Source organism: Puma concolor, chromosome B1 (genome assembly GCF_028749965.1).
Source record: "Puma concolor isolate L17-30 chromosome B1, mPumCon1.1.hap2, whole genome shotgun sequence".
In the NCBI taxonomy this organism is placed as follows: Eukaryota; Metazoa; Chordata; class Mammalia; order Carnivora; family Felidae; genus Puma; species Puma concolor.
The window spans coordinates 193,958,834-193,981,031 of NC_141670.1; the positions used below are offsets into that span (position 1 = coordinate 193,958,834).

Below are 22,198 nucleotides of genomic sequence, written 5' to 3' on the forward strand. Positions count from 1 at the left end.
GAGAGATCTGCACTCCCATGTTCATTGTAGCATTATTTACAATAGCCAAGATATGGAAACAACCTAAGTGTCCATCAATGGGTGAATGGATGAAGAAGTGGTATAGATGCATATACAACAGAATATATTTGGAGGTAAAAAAGAAGGAAATCCTGCCATCTGCAACATGGAGAGTCCTTCAGGATGCTGTGCTAAGTGAAATAGCCAGACAAAGATAACTACTGTATGGTATCACTTTATATGTAGAATCTTAAAAAAAAAAAAAAAAAGTCAAACTCATAGAAATAGAGTAGAAAAGTAGTTGCCAGGACTGGTGGCAGGGTTGGGGGGAGATACAGAGACATTGGTAAAAGCATACAAACTTTTAGTTGTAAGTTCTTAAAAAATTAGAATTAAAATTAAAAAATTCTGAAGACCTAATGTAAAACACGGTGACTACAGTTGATAACGCTGTATTGTATAAATGAATTTTGCTACTAGGAGAGTAGAAATGTTCTCACATTCTGAATAAGTAGATAAATATGTGAATTGTTGGAATGTCAATTAACTAGATTGGGAGTAAATCCTTAAAAAAAAAAAATCACCAATATGACCTAGTAAACCCCTTCTAGATACATACCCCAAAAACAGAAAACAAATACATATCCGTGCATGTTCACAATAGCACTATACACAATAGCCAAAACGTGGAAACAGCCCAAATATCTTTCAATGGATGAATGGCTAAACACATTGTGGTACATACATAAAATGATAGATTGTTCTGCCATAAGAAGGAATAAAGAACCGATACAAACTACAACATGGAGGAGCCTTGAAAATAAGCTAAATGAAAGAAAGCAGACACAAAGTCATATACTATATAATTAATTCCATTTATATGAAACATCTAGAATAGTTAAATCCATGGAAACAAAATGCACATTGGTGACTGTCAGGAGCTGGCTGGAGGGGAAATAGGGAGCGATTGCTCAATGGATCCAGTTTCCTTTTAGGATAATGAAAATGTTTTTAAAAATTGGACAGAGGTGGCAGTTGTATTACCTTGTGGATGTACTAAACACCAATTGTCCACTTTAAAATTGTTGTATCAGTTGAAATATCAATTTCACCTCAATAAAAAAATATTAAAAAGTTTATTTATATATGCTATAAAAACGTAGTTCAAGGGTACCTTAAGGAAAAGGGTCTAATCCCATACTCTGTCTCAGACCTTCCACTGACCCAACATAAAATTACTTTAAATTATTTCTTAAGACTCTTGGGGGAAAAACTTTAAGTCATAAAACACAAAGACAGGGGAAAAGATGGAAAAAAAAAAAAAAAAACAGAACCCCCTCTAATAGTCATTTTTGTTTATACTTCAAAACTCTGCAAGGGCGCCTGGGTAGCTCAGTCGGTTAAGTATGTGACTTTGGCTCAGGTCATGATGTCACATGGTTCATGAGTTTGAGTCCTGCGTTGGGTTCTGTGCTGACAGCTCAGAGCCTGGAGCCTGGTTCAGATTCTGTGCCTCCCTCTCTCTCTGCCCCTCCCCAGCTTGCATTCTGTCTCTCTCTCTCTCAAAAATAAACATAAAAAAAAAAATTTTTTTTTTTAAACTCTGCACTTGCAATCAATCTGAGGGTGAGAAACGAGGTCTATCAGTATTGGAAGTGGGACTTGATTACATTTAAAAGGCAAAAGTTTTAAACGGCCAAATTTAAGCTTCGGCCTAAAAGAAATAAAGGGTATAAATATATACACAATAAAAAGGAATTCCATAATAACAGGGCTATGATCATTTCTTACCTCACTATCTAAGAAATCAGAAAGGAGTTTCAGAACATTCTTGGCTGTAGCAGTCTCTTCTTCAGCTTCTTTTACCTCTTGGTCTCCATCAGTGTTTATTTCTGCATGTTCACTTTGAAGGGCTTTGATTTTTTTAGTTTTAAAAGGTTCAATCCCAAATGTCATCAGTTGGTCAAAGATTGCCTTTAAAGCACTTACTTTTATTGTCACATCATCAATTTGCAAAACCTAAATTAAAATATCCCCACCAAAAAAAGTAAATTCGGTAAAGTTTTCAGTCTGTTTATACTGCATAAAATTAACATGCACCTTATTTTCTTAGTCTAATTTCAACAGTCAAGTCCACATTAAATACCATTTTTCAAAAATTAAAATTTCCATTTTAAAGTTAATATTTTTATTTCTACCATAACATTTTTCACATAAATAAATAAATAAAATTATTCAAGAGAGAGAGCGCGCGTGTAAGTTGGGAATAAGGGCAGAGGCAGAGAGAGAATCTTAAGCAAGCTCCACACTTAGTATGGAACCCAACCACCCTGGGATCGTGACCTGAGCCGAAATCAAGAGTCAGATGCTTAACAGACTGGGCTACCCGGCACCCGGTACCATAACATTTAGACTTCTATTTCATCCAGAAAAAGTTCACCTTCAGTACAAACTTTCTAGAACTAGAGTCAGGCTGAATTATATTATTGCCTTTTATTTGAAAATGAATGGGGCACCTGGATGGCTCGGTCGGTTAAGCATCCAACTCCTGGTTTCAGCTCAGGTCACAAGCTCATGGTTCCTGAGTTCAAGCCCCACATCAGGCTCCATGCTGACAGTGCAGAGCCTGCTTGGGATTCTCTCTCCCCCCTTCCCCCACCTGCTCTCTCTGGCTCTCAAAATGAAACTTAAAAAAAAAAATTAAAAAAAAAAGAATGAATATATTATATTCACTATGATTTTCTTCTAAGATCTAGAAAAAGAGTTTAATTACATTGAAATTGTTTTGGGCCACCTATTAAGACAAAAACATTACATTCCAACCAATGAAAAGCATTCATTAAAAACATCAGTACTCTGGGGCGCCTGGGTGGCACAGTCGGTTGAGCGTCCGACTTCAGCCAGGTCACGATCTCACGCTCCGTGAGTTCGAGCCCCGCGTCGGGCTCTGGGCTGATGGCTCAGAGTCTAGAGCCTGTTTCCGATTCTGTGTCTCCCTCTCTCTCTGTCCCAAAAATAAATAAACGTTGAAAAAAAAAATTAAAAAAAAAAACAAAAACATCAGTACTCTTAGTACTATTCTAGGTTATCAAGCTTCACTAAAGATAAAATTTTCTCTAAATAAATTCAGAATTCATTAAAAGTGAATTCAGTTCTCAATGAACTGGACTCCTTTATAAAAGGAGGTGAACCTTATAAAACCCAGTGGTTTGTAGGAGTCTGTCCTAAGTTAAGAACACTGATTTCCTATATACCAAATTTCAAAGCCATGAAAAAGAACCGAATATTTCTATTACGAAGAGATTTATTATATTCCTTACTGCCCTTAAGTTGTGGACACTGATAAATTATTTGGCTACATGGCTTAGCCTTTATGAAAATTACCTGCACGTTGGTCAAGTTAGTGAACTGAGAAAAATAGCTCAAAACTTTGAAAGAAATTTCAAGAATATATCTATTATGGTAAGACCAACATATTTGCCAAAGCCAAATATAGTTTTCTTGACTGTTCTCTACGAATTCTAAACATGATACTCTTTCAGCAGTAACTTTGTTTTCCTTGCCCTTCTCAGTCCCTTACTGGCTAGCAATAGCTCTCAATACTGAATATTTATCTAAGAAAGACTTTAAAATGAAATAATCTCCCTCTCCCACCTAACAAGTGTATATATATGTCTTCAATCAATTTTTATTACTAAAACCTGATTTAAAAAAGAACTGATTTCTTACTCCCAAAACACAGCTATTTTCCCTTAATCTAAAATCTTCTAACAATAACCCTAAGAATAATTTTATAAATATAAACAACTGAATTTACTCAGTGGTTAACTACTTTTGATCATGAACCACTTTAAGGACCTGATAAAGAGTTTAAAACCCCACCCCAGAAAAACATACAAAACAACAGGGGCGCCTGAGTGGCTCAGTTGGTTAAGCGTACGACTTCAGCTCAGGTCATAATCTCACAGTTTGTGAGTTCAAGCCCCGCATCAGGCTCTGGACTGACAGCTCAGAGCCTGGAGTCTGCTTCAGATTCTGTGTCTCCCTCTGTGTGCCCCTCCACTGATTGCACTCTGTCTCTTGCATTGTCTCAAAAATACACAAACATAAAAAAATAAAAATAAAAAAATATAGGCAAAATCATACATATAATTTATTTTACTGCATTTGAACCTTTTATCATTCACATTTTTAATTTACAAAAAAATATACCTATTTTTAAGGCAAATATTAATAGCTAGTCCTTGAAAAAAAGTTTAGAGATCACAGCTGTTTATACTTTAAAAAAAAAAAGGCAAACTTTACTTCATTAAAACTTTAATTCCATGACAAGGCTGCTATTCTGTTGACTGGCTTGATTTGGAAGAGAGTAAAATTGTGGAATGGTCTTCATAAAAAACATCATTTATCTTTCACACCTGCCTCATTTTGACAATTCCTTTCTACTACAGAAAATTACATATATAAATACAAACAGTAACAAGCTCTCTCTGTCAAGTGGAAGATGAGATAGTATTAAATAACTTCAGAATGGTCCAGGCCACTCATAAGCATTACATTCATACTGCATTTCTTTGGACTAAAATGACCACAGCACTTATTACTGATATTATGCCAGCAAAAATGAAAAGGATCAAAATCCACATTTCATCTTTAAAGGTTAACTGAACTTAATTATTTTCTGGGAAAGTTCTATGGTATTTCCTTTGCTGCAATACTAGAAATTTTATATAACTGTCTACCTTCAATCTTCTCTATCAGACTTCCAGCCTAAAACTTATAATTTTTCAGCAGCATTCTTAATGGTATACAGAATATCTTAATGTTTTATCCCATTTTTAGAGCAAAAAAAAAAAAAATACACTTAACTAGACATAAATGAATCGTTCACTATCAAACATTCTAATAAGATTTTTCTTCCACGTTAAAAAAAAAAAAAAAGTAATGACCACGGGTCAATCTAGTACAAGACCCATCTTCTAGGAAGACAGGACAGTAGAGAGTTTATTGTACACTAATTTCTTAGTAAAACCTCTTTGAAAATACAGGATTTTATTCCCTGGGTACCTATAAAGCCATAAAATTTCACAATAGTAAACAAGACTTTCTTGAGAATTACTAGCAGAACCACTGATGCCAATACCTGCTGATGTAAAAAGAAGGTCTCGCTATACATGGAGATTCACTCTGCATGTTGGAGCAAAACCAGATATACAGCCAAGCACTAAAAATGATTCATCTGAACAAAGTACCAATATTTTTCTTTCAGTTTCTTTGAGAAAAGAACTTCACATCATTTTAAATACTGACATTTCAAGTTTCCAAAAGGACCTAACAATAACAGAAATTTTCCTGTGACAACAGTAGCATAGGATGATAAATATAAACAAAACAGCAACAGTAATTTCATCACTGCATTAAATAAATTGATCAGATGCCAAACGTTCCAAAAAAGGAAACTAGAACAAAACTCTGAAATTTCTTATGACTGTCTTTTGACGTAAGTACAATTTTAATTTTCTTCCTTTGATACAAGCCACAAACAATTTGACCATTTCCAGAACACATGACTTCCCCAAGTTCTCTTTAATTGTATACTTTGTTTTTCCTGGTAATGTGACTGCAACATTAAAGGATGCTCCAAGATAAGGGTTTCTTGCTGAAGGAATATTCTATTATTGGTGGAGTTCAGTCTTTTAAAATAATCTTTTCATGAAAATGACGATCTGTGTTGTCACATGTTATTTTCAAATTGAGCACACAAAGTATTCCCATTTAACCTGTTGGCAAGCAATCTGCACTAAAATTCCTTGCAATTTTTTATACCATTTGGCAACACCAGATGCTACATTAATCACATCGTCTTTTTATATGGGAAATGGAGGGAGGTATATTTTTGAAGTTAAGCCAGGCCCAAATGTTAAAGACAGATGTCCAAGGGAGTTATACTCCACTGGTACACTCGATGCCATCCCTTCTTGTCTACCCAATAGCACTCTAGCAACTGCCTTCTCTTCCCTATATTATCAATTTTTTCCTCTCACTAGGCCTTTGTCCTTAGTATTACAAACATACTGTAACTTTCTCGACCTTAAAAAAAAATTGAAACCAAAAATATTTTGGGGCGCCAAGGTGGCTCTGTTGGTTAAACGTCCAACTCTTGGTTTCAAATCAGGTCACGATCTCACAGTTTGTAGGATCCAACCCTGCACCAGGCTCTGTGTTGACAGAGCAGGGCCTGCTTAGGATTCTCTCTCCCTCTTCTCTCTGTACCTCCCATGCTCACGTGCATGCTGTCTCTCTCAAAATAAATAAACTTAAAAAAAAAAAACAAAAAAAACCCACCTCTTCTTTTTATCCCATATCCTTCTCTTGCTACCTCCCCATTTCTATTAGTCCTAACAAAAACAAAACCTTGAAAGAGTAGTCTACACTGGCTATCTCCAATTCCCCTCTCATAATTCTCTCTTCGGCCCACTCCTATAAAACTTTAACCTCCATATAAGCTACGCTCATGAAAGTCACCAAATATTTCCTTATTTGCCCCAAATGGGCAATTACAAATCCTTATCAACCTGTCACCAGCAATAGACAGTTAGGTGATGCTAGCCCTTGGAAAATAACATCTTCACTTGCCTTCTAGGACATCACACTCTCCCCTTACTGTCCACTTCACCTTGGTCTTTACTGGTTCCTCTTTATCTCCCATTCCTTTAAATGTTACCTAAGCCCTAGGGAACTACAACGGCAAGACTGCTACTCATTCTACATTCATCCCTCAGGTAACATCCAGTCTCTAAGCACTGGATACTATTATAAAGACTTAGATCCCTCTCTCCAACTCGCATGTCCCTCCCATCTCTGACTCACATACACTGCCTATTCAATATATCCACTTGCAACTCAAACTTCAAACTTATCACACCCAAAACTGAACTCCTTATCTCATCCACCATAAAATTTGTTTCTGTTTTCCCCATACAGGAAAGGGCAAGTCTTTCCCAATTATTTTAACTAAAATTTTTAGTTATCTTCAATTTCTTTCTTTCACATCCACATCAGATTCATCAGCAAATTCTATAGATACCATCTTCAAATGTAGATTACCAACACTTCTCAAGACCCCAGTAACCACTTGAACATTGGTCCAAGTCATCATCATCTCCTTCCAGGATTATTGCAATACCCTCCTATGAGCATCTCCGCTTCCATACTTGTACCCCTAAATACTAGAGACCTGCAAACTATGGGTGAGGGGCCAAACCCAGTCTATTGCCTGTTTTTGCACAGCCTTCAAATAAAGAAGAGTTACACATCTTTAAACGATTAAAAAAAAAATAACCTCGTTGCATGTGAAAATTGTATGAAATTCAAATTTTAGTGTCCATAAATAAATTTTTTAAACTACAGCCACACAAACTCATTTATATATTGCCATGGCTGTTTTCACACCTGCATCACAGAATAGTACTTGAGACACACCATGTGGCCTGCAGAGTAAAATATATTTACTCTCTATCCCTTTATAGAAAAGGTATGCCAACCCCTGGTCTACAACAACATTATACCCAGTCAGATCATAATAATCCTGTATGCAGAATCCTCCCATTCTTTACCATTTCATTCACTGCGAAGTCTGCAAGTCCCCAGAAGACATGTACATCCTATTATCTGCAAATCCTTTCTCCTACCCTTCTCCTCTTTGCTCAATCTGCCCCAGCCATAGTTCCCCTTGTTCCTTGACCATGTGAAACAAAGTCCTACTTCAGGGGCCCTTCCCCTGTTCTTCCCTCTCATCAGAAACAACTTACCCAGATATCTACATGGCTCATTCTCCAACTTTCCTGGGACTGGTCCAAATTTCAATTTATTAGTCAGGCCTTTCTTGACCAAACAGATCCTTCTGCCTATTTCCATTCCTTACTCTCTTTTTTTTTCAATTTGACATGCTATTTTTCACTGTGTGTCTCCTCTTCTGAAATGTAAGCTCCATTAGGACAGCAACTTTTATCTTGTTTTTTTCATTACCTATCTTATTTTTTCCTAAGCATAAAATAATGCTGAGCATATCATACTCAACAAATATTTGCTATAATTTTTGTTATATGTATTTTATATATATTTTTGTTATATATAATTTAAAAATACTTTAAATAATTGACATTTCGGGGCGCATGGGTGGCTCAGTCGGTTAAGCAGCCGACTTCGGCTCAGGTCATGATCTCGTGGTCCATGAGTTCGAGCCCCACGTCGGGCTCTGTGCTGACAGCTCAGAGCCTGGAGCCTGTTTCAGATTCTGTGTCTCCCTCTCTCTGACCCTCCCCCGTTCATGCGCTGTCTCTCTCTGTCTCAAAAATAAATAAACGTTAAAAAAAACACATTTTTTTAAATAAATAAATAATTGACATTTCATCTTTTCTCAACTTTATTAAGAAAGAAATCAAAAGATAAAAATCAGAGTCCCTAGGAGTGCCTGGGTGGCTCAGTTAAGCATCTGACTATGGTTCAGGTCCTGATCCCATGGTTTGTAGGTTCAAGCCCCACATCAGGCTCTGTGCTGACAGCTCAGGGCCTGGAGCCTGCTTCAGATTCTTTGTCTCCCTCTCTCTCTGCCCCTCCCACACTCATGCTGTCTCTCTTTCTCTCTCTCTCTCTCAAAAATAAGCAAACATTAAAAAAGAAAAAAAAATCAGAGTCCCTAAAAGTCATCCATAATAGTCACTGTCATCAATAAGCCCTGGAACAGAATAAATGTAGAGTACTCACATTATCACCACAGATTCTGAATATTTATTTCAGGAAAATACAGTCAAGATTTTGTCACAAGATAAATCCTACCTGCAATAATAATACGAAGTGTTTACTTGCAAAATCCTGATTCTGTAGTCCACAGCAGCCCAAGCATAAAATAGCCAGATTTCTTACTATAGGATGAACACTTACTATTCCAGGAAGAATCTAAAATGAATTAGAAGTTAAAACAGTTTTGACCAGGATAAGAAATTTATAACAGCATTATTATTAAAAACATGGTCAAAGAGGTAATTTCTATATGATTTCATAGATCTACTTCTTATCCATACTGTCGATATCAATTTTCAGATTAAAAAAAAAGGTAAATATTAAATTGCTAAAACAGAGAATATAGCCAGAGTGAAATACAGTCTGATCATGAGACACGTCCCCCTCCACCTGCTAAAAGTGACTCAATAGCTTCCCAATGCTCATAAGACAAAGATAAAACTCCTTTACACGACATTTGTCTCATTATGTGGTATTTCTTAGTGTCATCTTATACCATGCTACCCCTCACTCTTTGCTTAACGATGGTCTGATTTTGATGCCTTCCATGCAGTGCTATTCAACAGAAATATAATGTAAGTCATATGTCATTTTAAATTTTCTAGTAGGCACATTAAAAAGAAACATGTGAAACTAATTTTAATGCATCTTATTATTCTCAATATAACCAAAATATTAACATTACAACATGTAATCAAAATTTAAAAATTGAGGGAGTGCCAGGGTGACTCAGTCGATTAAGTGCCCAACTCTTAATTTTGGCTCAGGTCATAATCTCACAGTTCATGAGTTCAAGCTCCACATCGGGCTCCATGATGACAGTGTGGCACCTATTTAGGATTCTGTCCCTCTCTTTCTCTGCCCTACTTCACTTGCGCGCGCGCACACTCTCTCTCTCTCAAAATAAATAAACTTGAAAAAATTTTCAGATAATCTACGTTGTGTTGTTTGTGCTAAGTTTTCAAAACCAAATGTGTTTTGAAACAGCACATCTCAGTTTAGACTAGTTGTTAATACCCACAAGTTTGTTTGTTTTCAATGTTTATTTTTGAGAGAGCAGAAGAAAGCGTACATGCAAGCGGGGGAGGGGCAGAGAAAGAGAGGGACAGAGGATATGAAGTGAGCTCTACACTGACAGCAGAAAGCCAGATGCAGGGCTTGAACTTACCAACTGTGAGATCACGACCTGAGCTGAGGTCAGATACTTAACCAACTGAGCCACCCAGGAGCTCCTAGCCACAGGTTTTTAACAGCCACATGTGCCTGGCTGCAACCATATTGGAGAGAAGAAATCTAGAACATTCTTCCCTCCCCTTTTCACATAGTGAAGGTCTACTCAAATATCAGATTATGGTCACCTTCCCTGAATGGAACAAATCCCATATTTTAAGTTCACATAGGACCATACAGCTCTTCTTCATAGCAATTATCAATGTCAAAACCTTCCACTTATTTATTTGATTGATGTCCCAATCACTGGACCAGAATATCCACAAGGGCAGTCTATATATGTTTTGTATACCGTGTATACTCTATCATTGGCATTTAGTATATAGATGTTCAGTAAATAGTTGCTCAACTAATAACTTTATGATTCTAATTTTAATTTTAATTTTTTTTTTTTTTTTTGAGAGAGAACACCTGCATGAGCAGTGGGAAGAAAGGCAGAGGGAAAGAGACAGAATCTTAAGCAGGCTCCACGTTCAGTGCGGAGCTCAACACAGGGCCCAATCCCACAAACCTGGGATTGTGACCTGAGCTGAAATCAAGAGTCAGACACTCAACTGACTGAACTACCCAGGCACCCCGATTTTTATTTTAAAAATGGTAATTTCACTAAAATATAACTCCTCTATCTAAATATCTTACTCATTTACATCCCTCTAGTTTCCATCAACCTTTATTTTTTATTTATTTATTTATTTATTTATTTATTTTTTAATTTTTTTTTTCAACATTTATTTATTTTTGGGACAGAGAGAGACAGAGCATGAACGGGGGAGGGGCAGAGAGAGAGGGAGACACAGAATCGGAAACAGGCTCCAGGCTCTGAGCCATCAGCCCAGAGCCCGACGCGGGGCTCGAACTCACAGAGCACGAGATCGTGACCTGGCTGAAGTCGGATGCTTAACCGACTGGGCCACCCAGGCACCCCTTTTCTTTATTTATTTTTTAATGTTTATTGTTGAGAGAAAGTGAGACAGAGTGAGTAGGGGAAGGGCAGAGAAGAGATGGAGACACAGAATCCAAAGCAGTCTCCAGGCTCTGAGCTGACAGCCTCAGCTGATGTGGGGCTCGAACTCACGAACTGTGAGATCACAACCTGAGTCAAAGTCAGACACTTAGCCAACTGAGCCACCCAGGCGCCCCTTCCTTCAATCTTTAGACATAAATTGTTTTTGTACACTTAAAATCATTATGACTATTCAATTTTGTGTTCTTCCTTCACTCAAATTTGTGTATCTTCTCCCTACATGTATAGTCTTCATATTTACTACTCCAATTATGTAATTATACCATACTTTACCATTCTCTTGCAATAGGACCAGACATAAAGTATGCAAGTAGAACTTTAAAACTACTACTTTTCACTAAAGACATTTGCTCTACTAAGAATGAAACTAAATTTTAATGGTTTAGTAAAAGCTACTTTTAATCAGAAGTTCTACATCGTCGTAAACAAGAACTGGCATCTTTACTGCATTTAGAAACTCATGACAATTCAGGGAACTAGATTTTAAATTTCTTTGTGGTTTTGTGGGTTTTTTTCTAATTTATTTTTGAGAGAGCCTAAGTGGGGGAGGGGTAGAGAGAGGGGGGACAGAGGATCCGAAGCGGGCGTACTGACGGGGCAATCCGGATGTGGGGCCGTACCCACGAACCACGAGATCATGACTTGAGCTGAAGTCGGACGCTCAACTGAATGAGCCACCCAGGCACCCCAGGGAACTAGATTTTAGATTACATCCACTGGCTGTTTTTCATTAATCCCAAGTAAAAACAATTGAGGGAGGATCCTGGAAGAGCCCAGATACATTCAAACTTTGCTTTGAATAAGTAGCATTGGTAAGAATACCCTACTATGGAATACTGTCGCCATAAACCACATGTGGCTACTGAATGCTTGGAATGTGCTAGTCCACACTGAGATGTGCTATTAAGATTTAGTATGAAGAACAGAATGTAAAATGTCTCGACAGTTTAATATTGAGCAAATGATGCCATTAAAATATTTGGGGTATATTCGGTTAAGTATATTAAAATTATAGGGGCGCCTGGGTGGCGCAGTCGGTTAAGCGTCCGACTTCAGCCAGGTCACGATCTCGCGTTCCGTGAGTTCGAGCCCCGCGTCGGGCTCTGGGCTGATGGCTCAGAGCCTGGAGCCTGTTTCCGATTCTGTGTCTCCCTCTCTCTCTGCCCCTCGCCCGTTCATGCTCTGTCTCTCTCTGTCCCAAAAATAAATAAACGTTGAAAAAAAAAAATTAAAAAAAAATTATATTTCACCGATTTACTTTTAATTTTTAAATGTGGCTACTAGAAAATGTTAAGTTACATGTGGTCTGCATTATATTGCTATCAGACAATGTTGTTTTACTAGAGTATTGCAGTATTTGTGTCCCTATAGTTAATAAAATCTCTATGAAGAGTTACTTTAGTAAAACGTCTTTAAATATATAGGAAAAAAAACCCAAATTCCTTTCACAGGGCTCATAAAGTAAGTCTCAGAGTCTTTCTATATAGCAAGACTCCAGGACTTAAATATACCTAATATGTTTCAGTATTTCCTGTTACTATTCAAAGAATGAAAATACTTTACATCTCCTCCTAGTATAACTTTTCAAACCTGTTAAAGGGATAAGTATAACTTATATACGAGGTCTTTTATATACATTATCTTAATTTAATCTTCACAATATGAAGTAGCCACTATATAATTTTTTTATTTTACCATTTATATTTATCAGATGCTAAAGATGATTATCTTTTTATTCTTTTGAACCCAAGGAACATATTACTTACAAACTAAGGAAGGAGTGGGCTAAAATAAAGCTTCAAAGGCCACCAACTTACCAACGATTCAATGATGCCATTCATGGTTGCACCTATACCTGTTGAAGTGGACATCTGCTTCAACAATTCATAGCACAAAATAAGACACTTCTGTAGTGTTTCAGCATCATTCTAAAATGAAACACAAAATATTCTACATTAGTATAAATGTCCTCTGCCCATCCTTTAAATATTAGCTTTTTCAGGGCTTTCTCTAAGGCATATTGTCTCTTTGGGCAATCTTATCCAATCATACAACTCCATTTACCATCCATCTCCTAAGTTTCAGATTCATACATACAATTGCTACATTTCCTCTTGTATGTTTCACAGGCTTCTCAAACTCAAAATTTCCAAAAGAACTCATCATTACCCAAATCCTTTCTCTTCTTGTGCTATCTCCATAAATAACACTGCTATCTACCAAATGTCCAAACCAAAAAACCTAGGGTACATTCTGGATTCACTCTTCTCCCTGTTACTAATTCCTAAATACTCCTCAAATCCATCACTTCTTTCCACATCCACCATCATTGTCTTCTTCTGGCTGTATACATATCAAGGCTACATTACTATAAGTCTTCAACTACTATGCCTGCCTAGGCTTTTATCACTCTGCACTCTATTTTCTAACTAAGATATAAATCTTATCCTACCACTTAAAACCTTTAGTCATTCACCATGATCCCTGGCTAAAGCAGAAAATTTTAAATACTGCTTATACAAGACCTTAACAAGCCTGGCCCTTAATTTTTCCACAAGATTTATCTCTTACTTCTCTCCCCTCACTTCTCTAGTCATATGAACCTGAAGTTTTTAAACACAGCAGGTACTCTTTAAACTTCTAGACCCTCATATAAGCCATTCCATGGGCCTACAGGATTCCTTTAAAAACACATCAAGAAGAAACAATACAGTGCATTAAAGGCACAAATCTAAAGCCTGACTCGGCTGGGTTTGAATCCAGTCTCTACCATTTACTATCTGTGTAATTTTGGGCAAGTTACTTTTCCTATATAAAATGAAAATAGCACCAACCCCATAAGGTTATAGTGAGAATCAAATACTTGTGAAGTGCTTGAAGCAGTGACTACCACAGAAAAAGCATCCTGTAACTGTTAGCTTACATTATTATTTTTATTCCAATGTCAAGTGAAAACACTTCTTCCCCTGGGGAAGCCAACAACAAGAATAGATTTATAACCCTTAAATAGGACAAATGAAGACACAAATAGTCAAAGCAAGTCAAGTTAAATAAATGATATTAATCATGATAGGCCATGTTTGTTCACAATTTCCCAATTCAGACCTGCAGTTTGTATCATTTTTCAGTTTACATTTTTATTTTTCACTTTAAATCCATTCCTCAAATTAAGCACCCATAATGATCCATACTTTGTCAAACAAGATAAGATGCTAGCTATGAAAATAAAATTCAGGCATATTCAATGGGAAAGTGGAGTGTTGGAGCAGGGATGTCTATGACTAGAGAAATCAAGGATATGGTATAACTTACAAAATGCTCCTGAACAGTAACCTCTTTCCTATCCAGCATTCTCTTTGAGCATACTTCAACTGGCACTTCCCAAACTCAAAGTAAAATAATAATGATGTTTACTACAAAAGGAAAAATTCTAAAAGATCTCCTGAATGAAATTTAACATCAAATATTAGAGCAACTGATACCATTCTATCTTAAAGTGACAAGTTTATCAAATACAACTAAGTTAAAAAAAAGACTGCTGAAACTAAACTTTAAATGTTACTAGATAAAATGTTCAGTATTTCATTTAAAATAACAAAACTCCTTAGCTTTTCCTAAGAACAAAAAGTTAACAAAAAGTTAAGCTTTAAAAACTATATGTACAATCATATGGTTACCATAGAAATTCTTTTCCTAGCTCAGAAAGGTCATGAGTCTTCCATGAAGAGAGAGATGGATAGATGGATACATTTTCTTTTTCTAAAGCATTCAAAACACACACACACACACACACACACACACACACACACACACACACACAACCAAACAGAAGAAAATACTAGAAGGTAAGTTTCCTTAGCAAGGAAGAAAAGACTGTAGGCTCCAGAGATGAGCATGACAAGGGAGCAAATAAAGTCCTAGTTATAATAATTAAAGCTAACTGAGGCCTTTTAAAGTCTAAAATAAAAAGGAACAAAAGGGAAAAACTATTTTCGCATTAATTCATGATACTGCTAAAAACCCCTCCAAAGTAAACATACACTGGCAGGAGTTAAGAAAGAAAATAAAGTGTAGTTGAGATGATTAATAACTGCTGACATTTAGTATGAAAAAGTTATCTATACCTTCTCTATGTGAACTTCTTTGATTTCAAGTTGCTCTGTCTCTTTCAATAGCTTTACTTTGGCATCTTCTAATGCTTTTATTTCTTCTTTTAATTCTGATGCTTGATTAAAATCCTGTAAGTTAATGCAATTTTCCAAAGCTTCTTTTGCCTCAATCAGTTTAACTTTTATTTCAGCCATCTAAGGAAAGATATAAATTGCTTTAACAAAAACCATTAATATAAAAATCTATAGCAAACTGAAGAGTATTATTTAAAATCACAACAACCCAAAAGTTCAGCCGAGTCCAGCATATACAAAAAAAGTTGTATTCTTCCTGAATCAGAGACAGGCAAATCTTTCAGACAGCATAAACTGGTAACATTTTAGATACTCTTACAATTTATAGTTAGTAATGTGACTTTGTGAGAACAATTTTGAAAATATGCAGCAAAAGGAAATAAAAGACTTATACAACTACATTATTCTCAAAACATTTCTTTAATTTAGAAGAAATTTACCCTGAGTTCTTTCTTTCTTACGTCAGCGGGATCATCAACACCAACGGTAACAATGGGCGCCCGAATCTCAGAGATAATTTCTGTAACCTGATAAATTATAATTCAGAGTACATGATTTAATATATGTTCTATATGATAAAATGACACCAAATTTGCTATACATAACTCCAAATAGTATCCACAATCTCCTAAAAAATAGAGCAAAACACACAAGTAAAAATAGCACATATTCTACCTTCTAGACAATTTGGGGGAAAAAATGACCAAACAATATATCTAACTAAAAATTCCAAGATTATAAGAAGGTAAACAGGCACACAGATGTTGAAGATAAATTCTCTCATGTAATACGCAAAAAAAACAAGAAAAATGAGTATAATATCTAATGTTAGGGACCAAAAACTAAAACTTTCTGCCAGTAATCCTCAATTCCCTCTTGCATAAATAATGACAGCATAAGTAAAGACTTTTCCTCTCACAGCCACTGGGACATCAGAGTTGGCTGATTTAGGAAAAGGCTACATCCCCAATGAAGGTACTTAAGGAGATGTGGATAACCACTAACTGGGAATGCTGTATTGTAGAAAGGATTTATGTTTAAGTACGTTTATAAGGAAGGGCTGGAAAAAGACAACCTCCGAATTAACTTGCAACTCAGTACATGAATTTATGAAAAACACTGACAGAGCTGTCTTTTTTGACTATCTCGAGAAAATACTTGGCAATATTATAATAGATAACATTTATTTCTGTATTTACCAAGCACTTCATGAACATTATTTCATTGAACAAGAAAAGGTAGGTTTTATTGCTATTCTCATTCTGTACAAGAGTAAATTCAATAACTTGCTCAAAGTCACAAAGCCAGAAAGTACCAGAAGGGATTTGAACGTAGGTATGAATAACTTGAGCCAGCTCTCAAAACCCCTATGACTAAGGTACATGTGTCACCTCTTCCCTAACCTGCTCTATTTCAAACTGATTCAACAGAATGATGGACTAACAGAAGAAAGAAGAGAATTTTTAAAATGTGCGTGTGGGGCTCAGTCAGTTGGGCATCCAACTTCGGCTTAGGTTATCATCTCACAGTTCGTGAGTTTGAGCCCCGACATCAGGCTCACTGCTATTTGTGTGGAGCCTGCCTCGGATGCTCTGTCCCCCTCTACTTCTCACCTGCTCACGCTCTCTCTCTCAAAAATAAATTTAAAAAACATGTAGGGGTGCCTGGGTGTGATTCAGTCGGTTAAGTGTCTGCCTCTTTCAGCTCAGGAAATGATCTCATAGGTTGTGAATTGAAACCTCACATTGGGCTCCACACTGACAGTGCAGAGCCTGCTTGGGATTCTCTGCCTCCCTCTCTCTCTGCCCTGCCCCACTTGTTCTCTTTCTCAAAATAAATACATAAACTTTAAAAATAAATAAAAAGTGTGTGTGGGAGAAAGACTCAGTTTTAAGAAGTTTAAAAACTTAACAGAAAAGACTAAAACAAAAAGCAATTAAAGACAAAAAAGCAAAAACTACTGAAAACAAGACAATCCTAAATATCATTAGCCAAAACCTCTTAACCTTTATCAACAATGAAGATAATTACTTACAATTTGTGTTCTCTTATTATCATCTGTAACAATGCAGAGCAATCTCTCAACAAGAAAAGAAAGTAGGGATATTGGGGCTGTGGGCAGAGTAAGAATCTCCTGTAAAATAGCCAGTAGTCGTTTCCTGCATTCAAAAAGAAATATTTTAATTTAAACATGACCTTAGAAACACATTTTATCTGTAACATTTCACTTATCCTGCAGACTTAATTACATTTGTCTCAGTTCTTTTTTTATCACTATAAATACAAAAATGTGTACAGACTTTAGGTCAAAAATTCATGTCCTGCAAAAAATATTTATAAATGATCCTACAATCTTTCATAAATCAACATGATGAAATGACAAAATATCAGAAGTGAATCAAATCTTTAGATATATTACTAATCCTGCCTGTTATAAATATTTTTAAGCAAAACCTGCAATTTTATTTATTCTGAAAAAAACTGAATGAGGAATTTGTACTTTCCATATATATGAACAAAATGGATACGAGCTGTACAGGTCCACCTACATGCATATTTTTGCCCATAAATACAGTACAGTACAATTCCATAAATACAATATAGTACTGTATTTTCTCTTAAGATTTTAATTTTTTTCTCTAGCTTCCTTTATTATAAGAATATGGTATATAACATAGAAAACACATGTTAATCAACTGTTGATGTCGATTTTTATGTTTATGCTTATTGGTAAGGCTTTCAGTCAAGAGACTGTTAATAATTAGGTTTTTTATGAGTCAAAAGTTATACATGGATTTCTGACTCCATGGGGGGGATGAGGGATCAGTGCCCTTACACGCTCCCTCTGTTACTCAAGAGTTAATCATATATACATATATGCATATATATGTATGGATATATGCATGTATACATACACATACATGTGTGTATTCACACATACACAGAGAGGGAGGAAGAGAAACGGTGTATTTTCCTGTTATATGTTATATGTATAAGAGGAAAGAAAAAGCTCTTTATTAGCACTTTAGAAAGGTAGTTTAAATACATTTAATCACACTGTAACAGACCGTATTTCAATATAGCATATTAGAAGAACAAATTAGGACTAGGGCTAATATTTAGACATACCTTCCTCCTTCTTCACTTGTATCCAAAGACTTGATAATTAGAATCAATTGTTGACCTATAAACTCTTTTGACATCAAATTTCCAATATAGGAAAAATCACTTTTCTTATCATCTTTAACAACTGGAATACTCTGAATATAACTAAAACAAGTAGAATAAAATGTAAAATCTGTTAAAAAACATTAAACAGCTCCCCGTGAAGTCAGAAAGAATCTTTTTCAGTTCATTATTAGTCCAAATATATATGGATGCTTAGAACACATTATACTAATTCGGCTTCAAGAGTAAACTCTATGCTATTGTTACAAATTTTCACAAACTTATAGGCTTGCATCAAAACTATATTCCTTAAGTACATGAAATATGTTATATATTATATATAATAATGTTATACATATTATATTATATATTATATTGTATTATATGAAAATGTATTAATTAAAGATTCAAATTTCTTACGGGGAATTTTCAAAAAGCAATATTTATGTCTCTCAAGTTGGTAACATTATTTCAGTCACCAGTATTCTCAGTTATAAAGTTCTGCATCCCTTTAACAAAACACAATTTTTCATAAAGAGCACGTCTTCTCTCATCATCCCTAAGTGACCATTATTCTTTTGTTTAAAAAAATAGTAATAATCAATGCTAATTACATGAGTAAACCATGAATATAATGACCTTTTAAAAAATCAGAAAAATACAGATAGCTTCATGAATTTGTATTTTCCTTGCTTAAGGGCCCTACTAACATCTGTATTGTTCTTATTTTAGTGTAGATACTCCTAAATAAGCACCATCAACTACCCTTTTATCCTTACCATCACTACCCAAATTAATGCTTACCCTCATCTAGATTATATTCAACAGCCTACCAGAAGGTTTCCCTATCTTGGGTGAACAAAAAAAAGCTACTTAATGGCAGAATTAGGGGCACCTGGGTGGCTCAGTTGGTTGAGCATCTGACTTCAGCTCAGGTCATGATCTCATGGTTCATCAGTTCAAACCCCAAGTTGGGCTCTGTACTGACAGCCCAGAGCCTGGAGCCTGCTTTAAATTCTGTGTCTCCCTCTCTCTCTGCCCCTCCCCTGCTTGCATTCTCTCTCTCTCTCTCTCTCTCTCTCTCTCTCTCAAAAATAAACATTAAAAAAAATTGTTTTAAGACAGATTTAAGAATTTAAGTTTAGACAATTAGGTACCTTTAGGTTGGAAAGTAATATGAAAAACAATCCTGATGAAAAATGTCATTTTTAAAATGCCAACAAAAATCAGGGCACCTAGGTAGCTCAGTTGGTTAAGCATACAACTTTTTTTTTCTAATTTTTTTTCGATGTTTATTTATTTTTGAGAGGCAGGTCGAGAGAGAGAGAGAGAGAGAGAAGAAGGAGGTGGAGCAGATAGAGAGGGAGACACAGGATCCGAAGCAGGCTCCAGGCTCCGAGCTTTCAGCACAGAGCCTGATGCAGGACTCAAACTCACGAACCGCGATATCATGACCTGAGCCTAAGTCAGACCCTTAACCAACTGAGCCACCCAGGCACCCCAAGCATACAACTCTTGATTGTGGCTCAGATCATGATCTCACGGTTGTAAGATCCAGCCCCTCATTGAGCTCTGGGTAGAGCGTGGAGCCTGCTTGGGATTTTCTCTCTCTGCCCTTCCCCCACTCACATGCACACAGGCACGTACTCTTTCAAAATAAATTAATGAACTTAAAAAAAATTAAAAATTGGGGCACCTGTGGCGCCTGGGTTGCTCAGTCTGTTAAGCATCCGACTTCGGCTCAAGTCATGATCTCACAGTTCGTGGGTTCAAGCCCGGCGTCGGGTTCTGTGCTGACAGCTCAGAGCCTGGAGCCTGTTTCAGATTCTGTGTCTCCCTCTCTCTCTGCCCCTCCCCGTTCATGTTCTCTGTCTCAAAAATAAATACACAGTTAAAAAAAAAAAATTTTTTTTTTTGTTTTTGTGGGGGCACCTGGGTGACTCAGTCGGTTAAATTGTTCAACTTCAGCTCAGGTCATGATTCACAGTTCACGAGTTCAGGCCCCACACCAGGCTCTGTGCTGACCGCTCAGAGTCTGGAGCCTGCTTCAGATTCTGTGTCTCCCTTTCTCTCTGCCCCTCCCCTGCTCATGCTCTCTCTCTCACTCTTCTCTCAAAAATAAACTAACAAAAAAAATCCCTGATTTCTTTATGTGAATACGTCAGTTAACAGGAAATTGTTTCATATCAGAATTATGAATCACTAACTCTTCCTGCTACAAAATGTCTGAAAATATATTCCTGAGATTATCAGGAAGCAATTTTCCATTTAATTTTGTTTCTGTACCTGAATAAACTAATCCTATCCAGTGATGTTCCTCCAAAAAGAAAACCATTCTATTTCTTAAAGTATTCTTTCAATAGTAATTAAACTACAATTTTTAAAGTTTTCTTCTTTACAAGTGAAAAAACGCAAGTTGATTAAAGTTACCTACTTCAAAATCCAGATTAAGTGACAAGGAAATATAAGAATCCCTGACTTCTTAGAGCCAAAAGAACCAAGCTCCTTACCTGTATTTCAGTAAGAATTAATCTGTGAAGCAATCCTTGAGGAGAGGCTCTCCCTGTTATTTAAGTATTTATTTCCTAATATTCTTTATCTTCTATAAGCATCTATTACTTTTATATCAAGTCATATTGTTAAGCATTGCATCAAACTCCTTAATTTTGGAAACACTGCAACATGGCCCAAACAGCATTATAATGAATACTCTAATTAAATATTAAAGCCTGAAACAACTACTATTGAAACAGTAGATGCACACATATTTTTTTATGATATTACTATGAACTGAGGCTATAAGTTTCCATATTGGGCTCACATTTAAGATATTTACCCTGGATTCAATATTTTGCACACAAATTAAAATGCATTTATAGTTTCGACTCCTGACTTATGTTGAATCATCATTAAGCAAAAGCAGAATACTATATTTATATTCCATACAAAGAGAATTCAGGCTTGTAATTCATATTCTATGGAAGAAGCTTTTTAAAAAATGCATCAAAAGCGTAAAGTTAAAAACTCTACACACCAAAACCTACCAAAATATACATAACCTTTGGTCCAGCAATTTTACTTCTGGGAATCAACTCCACAAAATCCCAAACATACATAACAATGTATGATTTAACAAAACGTTATCAGTGAAAACTGGAAATCATGTTAAATGTCCATTAACAGAGGAGTAAATCAAATATTGCCTTCATACTATGAAATGGCATCTTGTTAAGAGTGTGATAAATTTATATGTACCAACGTATAATGATCTCAGATATAAGTAGTTGAGGAAAAATGTATAGTGTGATATCTTAAAAAAAATCATGCATTTTCATATACGTGCATGTAAATGCAGAGAAAGAGATTTGAATGTATATACCCCAAATTGTTAACTCTAAGATAAATGGAATTGAGGAATTCAATGGAATTGAGGGTGATAGAAAAATTCCAGGGGTACCTGGGTGGCTCAGGCAGTTAAGTGACCGACTCTTTAGATCTCTGCTCAGGTCATGATCTCATGGTTGTGAGATTGAGCCATGTGACAGGCTATGCACTGAGCCTGGAGCCTGCTTGGGAGTCTCTCTCTCCCTCTCTCTGTCCATCCCACAAATGCTCTCGCTCTCTCAAAAGAAATAAACATTTAAAAGAAAAGAACTTCCACATTTTTCTTCTACATATTTCTATATTTGAATTTTGACAAGAACTGCATTCATGTTTTAATGGTATGATTTTAAAATAAAATTAAAAATCAGAATTAAAATAATGAAAAAGGTGTATTTTGAAAAAATTT

General features: G+C 35.9%; 1 protein-coding gene and 1 pseudogene across 3 annotated transcripts in view; both read right to left on the reverse strand.

Moving 5' to 3' along the window:
- Positions 1-22,198, reverse strand: part of NCAPG (non-SMC condensin I complex subunit G) — a 46,434-nt gene that overhangs the window by 15,946 nt on the left and 8,290 nt on the right. For 2 of the 3 annotated variants that reach the window (XM_086705375.1, XM_025921783.2), the window contains exons 8-14: positions 18,370-18,510; positions 17,276-17,399; positions 15,681-15,767; positions 15,181-15,360; positions 12,874-12,984; positions 8,839-8,958; positions 1,792-2,019 (exon numbers count right to left, since the gene is read on the reverse strand). In XM_086705375.1, the coding sequence (XP_086561501.1) occupies positions 1,792-2,019; positions 8,839-8,958; positions 12,874-12,984; positions 15,181-15,360; positions 15,681-15,767; positions 17,276-17,399; positions 18,370-18,510 (991 nt within the window). The remainder of the gene's footprint in view (positions 1-1,791; positions 2,020-8,838; positions 8,959-12,873; positions 12,985-15,180; positions 15,361-15,680; positions 15,768-17,275; positions 17,400-18,369; positions 18,511-22,198) is intronic. The other variant, XM_086705374.1, reaches the window with a different exon arrangement.
- On the reverse strand, positions 19,063-19,163 carry LOC147582087 (U6 spliceosomal RNA; annotated as a pseudogene).